The sequence below is a fragment of the Elgaria multicarinata genome, chromosome 15, assembly GCF_023053635.1.
Source record: "Elgaria multicarinata webbii isolate HBS135686 ecotype San Diego chromosome 15, rElgMul1.1.pri, whole genome shotgun sequence".
In the NCBI taxonomy this organism is placed as follows: domain Eukaryota; kingdom Metazoa; phylum Chordata; class Lepidosauria; order Squamata; family Anguidae; genus Elgaria; species Elgaria multicarinata.
This window is the reverse complement of record NC_086185.1, coordinates 29,808,814-29,824,093: the sequence shown is the minus strand read 5'-3', so window position 1 is coordinate 29,824,093 and position 15,280 is coordinate 29,808,814. Positions and strand designations below refer to the sequence as shown.

Below are 15,280 nucleotides of genomic sequence, written 5' to 3'. Positions count from 1 at the left end.
AGAACCCTGGGGTACCCCGCTGGTTACTGCTCTCCAACACGATGCAGAATCATTAATGCTGACTCTTTGAGTGTGGTTAGCGAGCCAGTTGTGGACCCACCTTACTGTGGTGCCATCCAAGCCAAACTTTAGCAGCTTGACAGTGAGAATGTCATATGGAACTTTGTCAAAAGCTCTGCTGAAATCAAGGTAGATTACTTCCACAGCATTCCCCTTGTCCACTGGAGTTGTTACCTTGTCAAAAAAAGGAGGCAAGGTTTGTCTCACATGACCTATTTTTGACAAAGCCATGCTGACTCTTAGTAATCGCCGCATTGTCTTCAAGATGCTTACAAATGGTCTGCTTTATTACCTGCTTTAACATCTTTCCGGGAATTAATGTTAGACTCGCTAGCCGATAATTACTGGGGTCCTCCTTTTCCCCCCTGTTCTTGAAGAGGGGGGGTACATTTGTTCTTCTCCCGTCCTCTGGCACCTGCTCAGTTCTCCAGCACTCCTCAAAGATAATTGACAGAGGCCCTGACAGCTCTTCAACCAGGTCCTTCAATATTCTAGGGCGAATTTCATCAGGGCCTGGGAACTTGAAGACATTTAAATTGGCTAGAAGTTCCTGTACCACATCCTTACTGAAGTTGAGGAAGGCTGGCTTATAGTATCTGCATAGAACAAGTAATTTGATACGTAGTCTTAAAACCTGAATTAGACCATGGTACGTGAAATTTAGAATCAGAAATGTATACTAAATTACATTAAAATATCCTACAACACCCTTCCCCACACCATCAATAATTATAATTGGGAGTGGTGGCTTCATTTTGCAAAAATGCAAATATCAAAACACATACTTAAAGCATCCAAACAACTTTAACTTGGCCCAGGTGTGATATAGTGCACATATTATGCTGTTTCTGATCTCTGAATATTTATTCAAGGCACGTTAGATTATTTTTCTTTATGGAGCTTCTTTTGCTATAACCTCCTAGCTCCCCTTCTTCAAAGTAGAAGCAATGATGTTTTCTGTGAAGAATTGCAGTGAATTAATGCTTTCTGAGGCACTTGTAAGCATTTCCTAAGGTCTGTATAAGTGCTTTACATTGTTGTTATGTTGCTTGCCAAATTGCTCTTGGTGTTCGAACGTAATAGAGATGTTAAGCGTTTTGATTAAAGCCTAGCTGCACTTTGAAAAGTGACATTCTAAATGCATCATTCTCTTCTTACTTGAAAATGGAAGACCTCGGATTAAAATAAATAAATAAATAAATAAATAAATGATGCGTTAGTTCATCATGGCAAGCTGTGCCTTGGCGATTGCTCGTGTGTGCAATTTATTCATTGTGTGGTTGGTTTACATGTGCTAGGAAGCTGCAGCCAGTCACATTTTTCCCAGCCAGCTGCAGCTTATGGAATCAATTCAAGGTGCTATCGCTTGCCTTTTTAAAGAGACCTTCACAGCCTAGGACTGCTTTAGTCCTGCCACTATTTGTGGTCTATGGACTCTGCTCCACTTTACTTCAGAGTGTAAGGTGCTGATATCTGAAGCAAGGAGCAGGATCTTGAATGCAACTGACTTGAGGCTCTGACATAAACTTCCCCAGATGAGCTCCAGAGTATCTCTTACTTTCTGACTTTCCAAGGGAACGCAGATTCATCTCTTTCAAAAGACATTTGGTGTTAGGAAGAGTCTTGTACTGGTGAAAAATATCTTTGTATTGTAGATGTGCTGTTCTTGAGGTGGTGTAAGTGAAGATCAACTGCCAGATGGCTAGCCCTATTTTTATGAGGATAGTTACAGTTTTTCTAACGCCCAGTTTTCCCCGACTGCATTATGCTTCGCACCAGGCCAAGCCTTTTCAATGAAAGCAGAATTGAATGAAGTCCTCTTAACATACTGGCAGAACTCAATGGAATCTGTTTCACTAGAACATTTGTAATGGTTGAAGTCAGTGTTCGTTGTGTTCTTCCTTGTGCAGAATCTTCAGGGGTGGTCCCAGATAGATAAAAGAACATGCTGGCACGGACATGCAGGTGGACGACTACATTCGGATCCAAAGGATGGGGTAAATATCGTTGTTGACACACATTTATGTTTCTGCATAGCACCACAATATAAACAAATGTCCACACAGTGATCGGATTTGGATTATTAGTTTTGAAGCAAGAATAAAGCCAATGTATCCTCCCATGTTTTGAAAGGACTGCCCTAAGCAGATGGTATCCATTTTGAGGTTTTCAATGAGTCTGTTCAGCAGTTTTTATGAGTCATGAAACAATGGACAGGACTAGCTTCTCCATTAGGCATGAATGCTTCTTCCTCTCTCCCTGCATCCTTGATTACATCATAACAGTCATGATCCTCAGGGACATGGCCTATTTTTTTAAAAAATATTTATTTAAATTTTTTGCCTGACAATAGGCCTCCAACGTGGTTGACTATAAGTGAAAATGTGCCATATATATAAGATTCTTTCTTAAAGGGTCTGGTGGGATGAGGATGAAAAGTGCTGTTTTGGTTAATTGCATTTTATATTTTTATTATGTTATGGTTTGGTTTTGTAAATGGTCTTGAAAGGCAGTACAAAAATATTTTAAATTAAGAAGAGCCCTGCTGGGTCAGACCAAGGTTCTGTCTAGTCCAGCATTCTGTTCACACATTGGCTAAGCAGCTGTTAACTAGGAACCCAGAAGCAGGACATGAGTGCAGCAGCTGGTGCACACAGGCTTACTGCCTTGGATACTGGAAGTAGCACATAACCAACAGGACTAGTAGCCATTGATAGCCTTCACCTCTAAGAATTTATCCAATCCCCTTTTAAAGCCATCCAAATTGGCGGCCCTTACTACATCTTGTGGTAGTGAATTCCAAAAGTTGAACTGTGTGTTGTGTGAAGGAGTACTGTCACCAGTCAGATTCATGGGATGACCCTAGGTTCAAGTATTATGAGAGAGGGAGAAAAATGTATAATTTTTTACACCTCCATTGTGTCTCCCCTTACCTTTCTTTTTCCAAGCTAAACAATCCCAGATGTTGTTACTTTCCCTCGATCATTTTAGTTGTCCTTTTCTGCACTTTTTCCAGCTCTACAATATCTCTTTATAGGTATGGTGACCAGAACTGTGTGGTCGCACCATAGATTTGTATACAGGCATTGTGATATTGGCAGTTTTATTTTGAGTTCCTTTTCTAATAATGCCTTTTTTACATGGAGTTTGCCTTTTTTACAGCAGCTGCGCACTGGGTTGACATTTTTATTGTGACCACCACAACCCCAAGATCACTTTCCCGATCAGTTGCCACTAGCTCAGATCCCATCAGCTTATATGTGAAGTCGGGATTTTTTTACTCCATTGTGCATTAATTTACATTTCCTTACACTGAACTGCATTGGCCGTTTTGATACTCATTTTCCCAGTTTGGAGAGATCCTTTTGGAGCTCCTCACAATTCCTTTTCGTTTTAACAACCTTAAATAATTTGGTGTCATCGACAAATTTGGCCACTTCAGTGTTCACTCCTAAATCCAGATCATGTATGAACACGTTGAAAAGCATTGGTCCCAATACCGATTCCTGTGGTACCTCACTATTTACTTCCCTCCACTGGGAGAATTTGACATTTATTCCTTTTTTTCTGCTTTCTGTTCTTTAACCAGTTACTGATCCATAAGAGGACCTCTTATTTCATGACTACTAAATTTGCTCAGGATTATTTGGTGAGGTACTTTGTCAAATTTAAATATATGCCCATCCCTTAAGTTTTAGGTGTAGCTACTCCTGTTGATGCTTAAATCCAGCCATGTGCAGAATTGCATTTCAGTTCATCGTAAGCCTCTGTGTTCGCTATTTTCTGCCAGAGATAGCCGCTGAAATGATCCTAGTAAGGCAACCAAAAATAGGCGTCCATTTGGGAGGAACAGTAAGAAGATTGGGGAGAGGAAAGCATGGGTGACTGGAGTCTACAATTGCTGGTGAAGTCAAAAATTGTAGTTGCTGTATTGTACTTCTCTTCTCTCCCACCCATCCCTTGCCCAGTCTCCCAACCCAGCCAACATTTTCTAAGGGAAGAATGCCTCGACAAACAGTGTTCGGCAATAACATCAAACCCCCTCCCCGACCTTTCTGGCAGGAAAGACAAATATGTGGGAGGATTGCCAGTTTGGTCCTGCGTGGCCAAGGTTCCTCAGGTGCCTTGGCTGGGCAGATACTGAATAACCCTGCGTCTTCCTCCCAATTGTGGACCTGAGAAAGTGGCAGGAACCCCATGCAACTGTCAGTAGGATCTTTGACCTTCTCTGCAGCTTCAGAGTTGGGAGGAAGGCTGGCTATGTCATGTCTGCCATGGTGAGTGGAATGACTGAAGTCTGCCACATGGATTTCCTTTATTTTAGAGAGGAACCGAACTGGATCCTTCTTACAATAGTACTCTCCCAAGCCTGCGATCATTCATGTTCATTGTTGTTGTTGCTGTTGTTGCTGTGATTATGAGTCTCACTTTTTAGACCAAATACTGACTTCCAAAATGGCACATTCAAATCAAAAATCCGCTGGAGTGCTAGTGGCAGGCGCAATACCTGAATGGAAGAGATACAGACCCTGTCCTCTGGCTTATAAACTAAAAAGTCAAGACACACAAGGGAAGGAGGGAGGAAGGAAGAGATTCATTTGGCAATGCCAGAATGGAGTGGTGAGTTGTAAATGGACATTTCTATCCAGCTGGGGCCAGGCCCATCTTCCCTTGCTGGTATTCTCACTTGGGTAGAGTGCTGCAACTACCCGCAGGCCTTTGTTCTTCTCGGCCCTGGCAGACGCCAGAGAGTCGTTTCTGATGAAGTGCTTGGAGGCAAATTCCCAGCAGTAGCTTAATCTCTACCGGATAGCTGGGGCCTGGGTGCTCTTCTCCTTGTTGTGTTCCTCTTCCTGGGAGAGAGAGAGAGAGAGAGGATGCAACTCTCCATGGCTCTTGATCCTCTGGCTGGTCGCCAGAGTTTCAACATTAATGCAAAATATCTGAAAAAGCTGATTAAAACTCCACAGTTAGGCAATACTGTTATTAGACCAACCAAAATGCCAAAGAAGATTGTGCAAGTTTTTGAGTTATCCAGAACTTGTCATCAGGCGAGGTGGTACAAAAAGCAGGGGGTAGGGGAAGAAACAAAAAGGAAAATCACAAAATTAGGCCTGAAGTTGGGGCTGTGAAGTCTGAGGATCAAAATGGAGACTGCAGGCTAGGGGCTTAATCCTATGGAATCCGCCCTTGATACTCTTAAGCCTCTGAACTTGGGAGCTTACAAATACCCAGTCCAGAGTGGGAGGCCCGCGGAAGTGATCCTTGCCTCCGCCGCACCTCCCACGCCGCAGTGTAGCTAGATGGGAGGGGAGGGAAAGGAAAGGAGGCTGGAGAGGGTGGAGGATTCAACATAAACCAGCCTCCCCTTCCCGCTCATGGGACTGCCCCCTATAACTTGCCTCTGAGTTTGCCTTGTGACCTCAGAGAGGCAGCAGGCACAGTTCTGTCCTCACCAGTAGGGGGGAGGATGGGTCTCGGACTCTTGACTCCAAGGTTGGAGCATGGTCTCTCTAACTTCAGATCCCGGACTCTGAACTATCCTGTCCCCCACCCCACCCAGACTCTGTCTAGGGGCCACGGGATGGCTCTCTAAAAGAATTAATTGCAGGTAGGTGTTGCAGAGAACGCATTGTATTCTGGGACAAAGAAGGAAAGGCTGACTTCCCATTTCTGTTACCATTAGTTATTTAATACTTGCAGCTCAATCCTGTGTTTTATGTATTGCATTTCTATACCGCCCAATAGCCGGAGCTCTCTGGGCGGTTCACAACAATTAAAACCATTCAAAGTATAAAACAACAGTATAAAAACATGATATAAAATACAATATAAAAGCACAACCAGGAGAAAATCAGCAGCCGTGCAGAAATACAAATTTAAAACAGCAAACTTAAAATTAAATTCATAGACTGTTGAAATACTGACAGAATAAAATGGTTCACCTGGCATCTGAAAGAATATAGTGTAGGTGCCAGGCGAACCTCCTTAGGGAGCTTATTCCACAGCCGGGGTGCCACAACAGAGAAGGCCCTCTTTATTATTAGTAAAGGGGAGGAAGTCTCACTGAGTTCAGTGGCTTACTCCCAGGTAAATGTGCATAGATAGCGACATGAGGCAGTTTTCATAAGTGGTACATCACATGTCTTTGTATGTGTGCCATGTATGTGTTAGCATTCCTTTATCTTTCAAACAAAAGCATAAACTACTTTAAGCCCTCTTGCTTTGCAGCTAGTGCATTCTTAGCGCCTCTGCTGCAGGAGTGCGGAAGGGCTGCAGCTGGATTGGGTCCAACTATGCTAGCCACAGAATAGCCGTTAAAAACGCTCTGAAAATGAATAATACCACCAACTTGACTTAGATTTTTCTTTGGTATCAATTAAACTAGAATTATATCTGTACTCTATTCATAGATACAAATAACCTTTTTAAAAAGCTTATTTTAAAGGTGTAGGGAAGAATTTACCAGTCTATTTTTGTGTGGAAGCCACTCTTAATGGATCTGTGAGACCTTTACATCAGCGTTAGCAACTTTCTGCTTTTGTATCCTGATTTACTTCATGCTGACTTCTTTTCTAATACATATTTTTACACATTCTTTACCTTACTCTTCTCCTTGCCCTTCTTTATTGTTCATGGCAATCCACGTGCTGCCCTGTAACTCCTTTCTGCGTTATCTGTGTTGCCTTGTAACCTAAGTCAGATTCAATTCCTTGTTTGTAAGTACTTCCTCCTTGGTTTTTCAAATAGCTTTCCTCTACAAATTGAGACAAGCTAACAGCAGTGTATAATTTGAACAACTCCCAAGTAGCTTTCATATTAACTGGACACCAGTTCTCTTTCCTTTCAAATCATTAATGGTGCTCAAATATCTCTTCCATCTGCTTGAAATGTGGGACTGTCTATGCATGTGTACCTAAAATGGAAAGATTTCTGCGTATGCTATCACTCTTCTCCTGTTCTTTAGTGATGAGGAATAAGCAGACATTTATTTTGTATCCACTTGAGACTTATAAGTCGTCAGTAGAGAATATACTCCCTCGGAAGGATATATATGAAAGGTACTTACAATGGTACCGCTCTCAAATACTTTAGATTGTCAACATCCTCAAGTATATCTTAACACTTTGGTTGCCTCTGGTGGGGGCAGGATAAGGTATAGAAGAGAATATTGTAACAAATGGAATCTGGATTTTATTGGTTTCTCCCATATAGGCCTGCAGTTTTTCTTCTACTGTACTTGAGACATTGGTTACTGAGTGGATTAAAAATATAAGAAATAAATGCATTACGTTGGGACTCAGCCACTGTGCGACGGTGGTTCCTGTAGTTTACAGTCAGGATTTGATCAGAAGTGGTCCAAAGGGAAGGCTGAGGCCTAAGTTATTTGTGTAATGGTTAGAGATGTAAAATTTCTGGAAATTTGAAGCCATGGAAATAAACAAGTTTTTTTCCGGGGGGAAACAGAAATTTTCAGAAAAATTGAAAAAAAGAAAAGAAGCAATATTAGCCCTTTTTACAGATTAAAAGTCACTTTGTTACTTTAGGAACGTAAAATGTAATTATATAGAACTTGGTTTGGCAAAAAATTATTACATTTGTTATATTAAAAGTACAGTATATTCAAACAAGTATAACAAATTGAATTTACTTTTTTTTTACTTCTTTTGTTAACAAATAGAGCTACAAGCTCCTGATCTTTAAAGAACACCTGAACTATAAGGAACCTCTTTGGTTTTGCTAGTTTATGAGGAGCAGGCAAAAAACAATTAAAGAAACCCAGAAGAAACCATCACATTAGTAACAAAGGAAAATATTAATGTTTCCTTTGTTACTAATGTTAATGGATTATTCTATTGTTGTTGTTTTAAATTATTTTTTGCCTGCTCCTCATAAACTGGCAAAACCAAAGAGGTTCCTTACAGTTCAGGTGTTCCTAACAGTTCAGGAGCTTGTAACTCCATTTGTTACCAAAAGAAGTAAAAAAAAAAAAAGTAAATTCAATTTGTAATAATTGTTTGAATACACTGTACTTTTAATATACCGAATGTAATAATGTTATGCCAAACCAAGTTCTACATAATTACATTTTATGTTCCTAAAGTAACAAAATGACTCTCAATCTGTAAAAAGGGCTAGTATTGCATTATTTCAATTTTTCTGAAAATTTTCATTTTTGTGTTTTTTCCCCCCGTGGCTTCAAAATTTCTGGAAATTTTACATCTCTAAACCCTTTTGATTCCCCCCCCCCTTGAGCTGTGAAAAACACTTCTCACCTGGATTTGGCTTATTCCACGTAAATTGTGAATCATTAAGAACCAGCAGTTGAAGGCATTGCTATACTTTTAACGGGCCTTGAATTCTTGTTTGCTATGCACTGTGCATCTTTGTCTTCAATATCCCAGAGTGCCTGTGGTTTGGATTAATTCTAACTCTTGGATTTTTCTGTGCCTTGACCCATGTAACATGGGGACACCAAAGTGAAAGCTATGGTCATCAAAATCTCTGTGCGTGTAGGTTTACTTTGGACTTGCTCTTGAACCTTGGTTTTGACTCTTGGATTTGATAGGGCTTGGCATATGTAGTGTGGATGTACCAACAAAGATTTCAAGTTTGGACTAAATCTCTTAGGCCTTTTTCTAGAAGCCTTGTCTTTGTTTGCTTGGGATGCCAGGAATCACTCGAGACTTTTACGGTGAACCATAGAGATTGCAATGGGGAAATGAAGTTGTATTGATCTTTGACACAGTTATAGTTCTTAACTTTTGACTGTTCTTTGAATTACATTTTGAAACTATAGCTAATTGCTATCAGCTATATGATTTCTGGAGAGTTGCATCCGTTAAGCTTGTGCCATGAGAGCTAAGAAACGCATCTGTGAAACCCAATTTGCAATTAAATTGTTTCTGGTGCTTTGTGTTAGTTTGCCAGTATTAAGAATAAGTATTATTCTTAAGTTTCCCACTTTGAAATGACTCACTACTTTTCTATTGCTACCTACTTTTTTTTAATCAACTGGAGTCTGCAAGTGTCCAGAAATAAAAAAGACCCCAATGCCAGAGAGGCGTTGGCTGCTTAGATTTTTTGATAGTTGCAGACTTCCCATCACAGGCATGTCCAGTGCTGCCTTGCTGCTGCTCTCAGCTTTCTGTGCAATAAGGGAGAGGCAGAGTATGTAATCCCCTTGACTGGCTAGCTAACATTGCTACTCCTCCGGTTCTTACTGCTCACAGTTGCTATAGATGCCATTTATAATATTGTGGTGTAGGCAGGGTTTGAAATGATAAACAATTTTATGCTGTGTGGCGTTAGCTTATGAGGTTTTTCCTGGTTTTTATACTTGAATGTAAAAATACTTGGCTATCTTTTGAGTTTACCTGACACTATAGAAAGATTAATAAAATGAAAGAAGAAAGGTCGCAGCTGTGTTTGATTAGTTTGCGCTTTAAAACAAAGAATTAATAACACAGGACAGGACAGTCTTTCAATTTATGGGAGAAGCTATAGTTCTTCGCTTGGCTGTTAACAGCCTCATAATGCATGATTAACCAACTTCAGAGCCATTCTGTTAAAAAGAAGTGGTGACATTTTACACACAATTAAACCACCTAGAACAATTTTCTTGGTCTTAGGCATGACATTACTGTGTACCCTTTGAAAGGATCTCGGTTTGTGCTGAATATTTTTCTTCCTTATACTACCGTTGGGATCCGAAAATAACTTGCATCTCTGTATTGAGATTCTGCAGCCATCAGTTTTGTGAAATGTATTCGGATTATCTTCTGAAATGCAGTATTTTGTTTCCACAGATGAAAGAAATAGATGGCAGAAAGATCATCAAAGCCATGCTCTCGTATGTGTGGCCCAAAGATAGGCCTGACCTGCGTGCCAGAGTTGCCATATCGCTAGGACTGTTAGCAGGTGCAAAGGTAAGAGCTGTTTCACTGAGTTGAAACAGGGGGCAAGGCTTCTGCAGTAAGTGCTAGAAGTGGCTCAGCTTCTGTATTTTGAAAGATGGCCTTTTCTTGCATACCATCGTGATCTCAGCGACTGTCTATGCGCTTATGTAACACTCTCAGATGCATGACCCTGTTTGAACAGGATTTCATGCTCTGTCCCTCCAGCAGCACCCCTCATCTTTCTTGGGCAGGGGGTTGGACTCGATGGCCTTGTAGGCCCCTTCCAACTCTGCTATTCTATGATTCTATGATACCTTAACTACATTTTAGCTGCAGTCACTGTTGGTTCCATTGTAATGCTTAATTGCAATCAAAGTGGGGTGGTGGTGGTCCTTACCCTTCAGGTGGGAGGGCCTGGAGGAAGGGGGCATGTGATTCAGTGGGCTTTTCAGAGTAACTTAGGTAGCCTCCTGGTGGCTGCTTCTGTGTAGACGCTCAAGATTTTATTGTTTATAGCCCATGGCCATCACAATACAAACACAAAGCACACAAGTATAAAACAGAAAAACATTTGATACAATAAAACAAGAATACAATAAAATGATCAGGATTTAAAACATTTCTTCTGTTTAACCCCCTTAGGATTTGACAGTGGTATGATTTAGAAAGGCTGCTCTTATTTTCCTTGCAGATAGCGCAAATAAAGCTGTCCTCTAGCTGATTAATTTGTCCACATCAGCCAACAGCCATTTAATTTTAAAATCGTCTGATTGGCCTTCTAAGGTGGCCTGGAAAGGGAAAATAAATTTAGCCCTGGGCAAATTATATAATGGACAGTATAGGATATAATATACGAGATCTTCAATATGTCCTGCTTCACATAAGCAAATGCGCTCTTTTACAGGTCTATTAGAAAAACTTCCAACCGGATACTCAGTGGGTATCATTTGATATCTGAGCTAGGTAAAACCATGCCTAACAGGGGTCTCACAAATAAGTAGCCCTTTTATGATCTGTTTTGATTTTGGTATACCAAGTAGCAAATGTACAGTTTTTTATGTATTCAGAATCTCTTTTGGCATCTTCACCAAACACAGTATCTCAGATCTTTTGATCGGATACATCCTGCATTGTCATTGTTAAGGGGCTTGTGTAGCTCAACATCAGTCATCTCCAAGATTGTACCCAGCCTTCTCTATTCTGCAAATCCAAAAAGCATAATTTTGCTAAATGTTGTTCCGGTAACGATAGTAATTTTTTCCAATACAATATTGTGGATTTGTGTATACATGCTTTTAGAGAAGGGAGACCTACTTCAGTCCTTAATAATGCACCAGGTACTGTGCGACACTGCCAAGAGCATACGCAGGAACTTGTTTTGGATTACATCAAGTTCATCTCTGCAGTGGCTACCCCAGATTGGTGCACCGTAAAGAAGATGGGACACAGTCTTGGCTGCAAAGACCTTTAGGGTTAGTTCTACTAAACGGTGGCCCTCAGTATAGTTCAGTTTCTTTATAGGCCCCAATAAACAGGCCTCTGAAGATGTAATTGCCTGAAGATGTAACTATCCACCAAGAGTTGTCTGCCACAGAGAGAAGACATCTTTGCCCTGTACAATTGCAAACTCCCATTTAGATGAGCATGCAGATAATACACACAGTTAATATGTTACTTCTCTGCTTAGTGGCACACTTTGGATAAAAGTCTTGCTACGTGTTGGTTGCCTCCATGTTTTCCAATTTAAATCAGTCCTGGGAGAGAGTATTTTGGTGATGCTTTAACATCCTCTACGCTTGGAGTGAGTCAGAGAATCTTTTGCTGTAGAACCTTCATTTACACAGGCTTTCACTAACCGGGAACCAAGTTAGATTTCAGGGGTGGGAAATAGTCGGAATTTTAATCTTGGGGACATTTGATAAGCTTTTATTTTGAACTTCCTAATGCTTTACATTAATGAATTCCATCACATCCATTTGGGATTGGGCAGTACAGAAATATAAAGAAATAAAATAAGCCTAAAAATGTTGATTCATGGTGATCTTATTTTGAGGGAGCAGGTTCATAATATATGTTTGTGTTGTATTCAGTAGCTATCCCAAAAGGCTTCTGAAAGAATCTGGAGTAATATACGAAGAACAAGCCTGTTTTTGTCTTCCCTCCTCATATCTACATACAGATTTATTTATTTTTGCCTAACGACACACACAATTGCCAACGACTAATTTGAATTTGAATCCAGTGGCTCAAACTAGTGCATAGGGTAATTATGATCCCACAGGGCTGAAATGAATCTGCAGCTGTATTAAATTCCAGCCAAAAGAGAATATTTTACTGGAGGAAAAAGTCTGTGTTGGTGAGAAATAATCTTCAGTGCTAAACCAGGTTGAACCAAACATTCTCTTATCTACGTTCAGCAGATTCACGTTGTTAAGAAAACAGGGAGGAGGCTGCAAGGAGAAGGCATAGAGATGATAAAAAGAGACCACTTTATTTTAGCTGAACAGAAGTGGAAGAGGCAACGTTTTAGTTCTCACTGTCTTTGGCTTGATGATTGCTTGTCTGCTAGTATAGCTTCTTGCAGTTCCCAGTTGGATATTATAGTCAAGATCTAAAAAGCTGCTTTGGCTCATGTTAGGGGTTCCTGCTAGCTCAATATGGGGTGTTTTTTTTTAACGGTGTTGTTATTTAATATTAATTTTTTATGCCTTGTCTTCCGATTTAAAAGCAATGTACTCAGTTAAGATAAGACAAGAGTGTAGCAGATAAAATAAACAAAAAATCATTCTCCAGCAGATCAGCAGAACAACCAGTTCAGCAGGCCTCAGCCTACTGTGGGGAAAGAGTTTTTCCCCCCTCTTCAATACAGCAGAAGACCCATCAGAGAGGGCAAAAGACAAACCTACCTACATAGGGGGCTCTTCAGCCTAGGCATGGCCACAGAGAAGACTCTCTACATAATCTACCAATGGAATATGGAGAAGAGACTTTTTAGTAGATCATATTGAACAGGTGGAAACATGAAATACTGTTAGATATTCCAGTTCTGAGCTGTTTGGGGCTTTAAAAAGTGATAACCTTTAAAGTATAGCTGAAGAGAGGCCAGAAGCCAGTACAATTATTACAATAAAGGAGTGGGGCTCTCCCAAGAACTGGCTTTGCTCTAGCTGCTATATTCTGTACCAGCTAAAATTTCTGGGCCCTGTTCAGAGGCAGCCCTGTTCAGAGGCAGCCCCATGCAGTAGTAGAGTCTAGATGGAGCTGTCACCATGGCCAGATCTGTCCTTTCTAGAACTGATGTAACTGGCACACCAGTGTAAGTTCAGCAAAACCTCTGCTGGCCACGGTTGCTACCTCAGCATCCAGCTAGATTCTTCCAGCAGCTTCATGTAAATGGTAAACAGTATAGGTGACAAGATGGCTCTTTGAGGGACACCATAACTCAATGATAAAGGTGAACAATAAACTCTAGTCTCCTTCTGAGATCACTCCTCCTGGAAGGACAGCACACTATCTCCAGATGCCGTACTAAGCAACCAACCCAGAAGAAGACCATTTTCAATGGCAACAAAAGCCACTGCAGGCCAACCCAACCAAGAGGGGTGTTCTCCCCTGGGTTGAAATGGATTTAGATCTTCATGGGTTTATAAAGTACGTGTGTACATTGTCTGTCTAACCCCCTTTATCTCTCTTGTATCACAAACTGCTTTGGAAAGCATTTCAAGAGTGATTTAACAGGTTGCGTTTAGGGAAGGTGGGCAATGCATATATAGTTCTTTGGATTCTGTCCCAGGCCAAATTCTGCTCAGCATAGCAGCAAGCATCTGCCATGTGTTCTCTGCACCAAATGTTATAATTTCTATGCAAATAATTTTTGAACCATCCTCTCTTTTTATGTGTCCCCCATAGTGTGAAAGTTGGCTAGGCTATATATCCCCCCTGCCCTCTGCTCAGCCTTTTCCTGCCCCCTTTTGCCCCTCACATAGACTGTAAACACTTTGTCTCTATTCTGCATGGCTCTGATTGGCATTCAATCATTTATTATTATTATTATTATTATTATTATTATTATTATTATTATTTATTGCATTTTTATACTGCCCAATAGCCGAAGCTCCCTGGGCGGTTCACAAAAACTAAAACAATTCAAAGTATAAAACAAACAGTATAAAAAATGATATGAATGGATTAAAACATACCCTACATGATTAAAACATCCTGAAAACATTCTAAAATTCCACTGGATAGGCCTGCCAGAATAGATCAGTCTTTATTGCTTTTTTAAATTCTAAAAGACTGTCAAGTTGACGAATCTCCCCCGGCAGGCCATTCCACAGTCTGGGAGCAGCGGAAGAGAAGGTCCTCTGGGTAACAGTTGTTAATCTAGTTTTTGCTAGCTGAAGTGGATTCTTCCCAGAGGACCTGAGTGTGCGGGGCGGATTGAATGGGAGAAGGCGATCCCGCAGGTAGCCTGGATCCAAACTATGTAGGGCTTTAAAGATAATAACCAACACTTTGTATTTTGCCCGGAAACTAATCAGCAGCCAGTGAAGAGATTTTAAAACTGGTGTAATGTGGTCACCCCTAGGTGTACCAGTGACCAGCCTGGCTGCGATATTTTGGACTAATTGAAGTTTCCGGACTAGGAACAGAGGTAGCCCCATGTAGAGCGCATTACAGAAGTCGAGCCTCGAGGTTACCAGTGTGTGCACTACCATCTTTTGGTCTTCCAACTCTAGGAAGGGGCGCAGCTGGTATCAGCCGAAGCTGATAGTAGGCACTCCTGGCTGTCGCATCTATCTGGGCTGTCATTTGGAGCGACATATACCAGTATTTCCCAACTTGGTGCCCTCCGTATGTTTTTCACCAATTCCCACCAGCCCTAGCCAGCATGGTCAATGGTCAGAAATGCTGGGAGCTGTAGTCCAAAATATCTGGAGGGCACCAAGTTAGGGAAGACTCAGTGTTGGTTCTTACATAGTCAAAACAGCACCATCCACACCCGAGAGGGAAGTTACCAGCAGGCTTGGAAAAACCCCAAATATTGCAGAAGTACAAAATACCTTTTGTGGACGGTGGGGGGAACCTCAGTGTTGGGAAGCCACCAAAAAATAATACAGTGAAGAATGGCCATGTTCATTGAGCATGGAGTGATGATTGCAGGAGGGAGCAGACTGAAAACCAGGGGGGATGGGGAATGGAATGGATGCCGTGAACAGGAACACTGCAACATTTTGTTGTAGGTCTCAGTTGTAAATGTTCTGAATTTTTGTAATAGCCCAAAGTATCTCACTTGAAAAATAGGAACAAGGAGCAGCTCG

At 41.1% G+C, this 15,280-nt stretch overlaps 1 protein-coding gene across 1 annotated transcript in view; it reads left to right on the top strand.

Moving 5' to 3' along the window:
- Positions 1–15,280, top strand: part of ABCB7 (ATP binding cassette subfamily B member 7) — a 66,317-nt gene that overhangs the window by 15,563 nt on the left and 35,474 nt on the right. The window contains exons 3-4 of the mRNA XM_063141755.1: positions 1,971–2,057; positions 9,870–9,989. Of these exons, the coding sequence (XP_062997825.1) occupies positions 1,971–2,057; positions 9,870–9,989 (207 nt within the window). The remainder of the gene's footprint in view (positions 1–1,970; positions 2,058–9,869; positions 9,990–15,280) is intronic.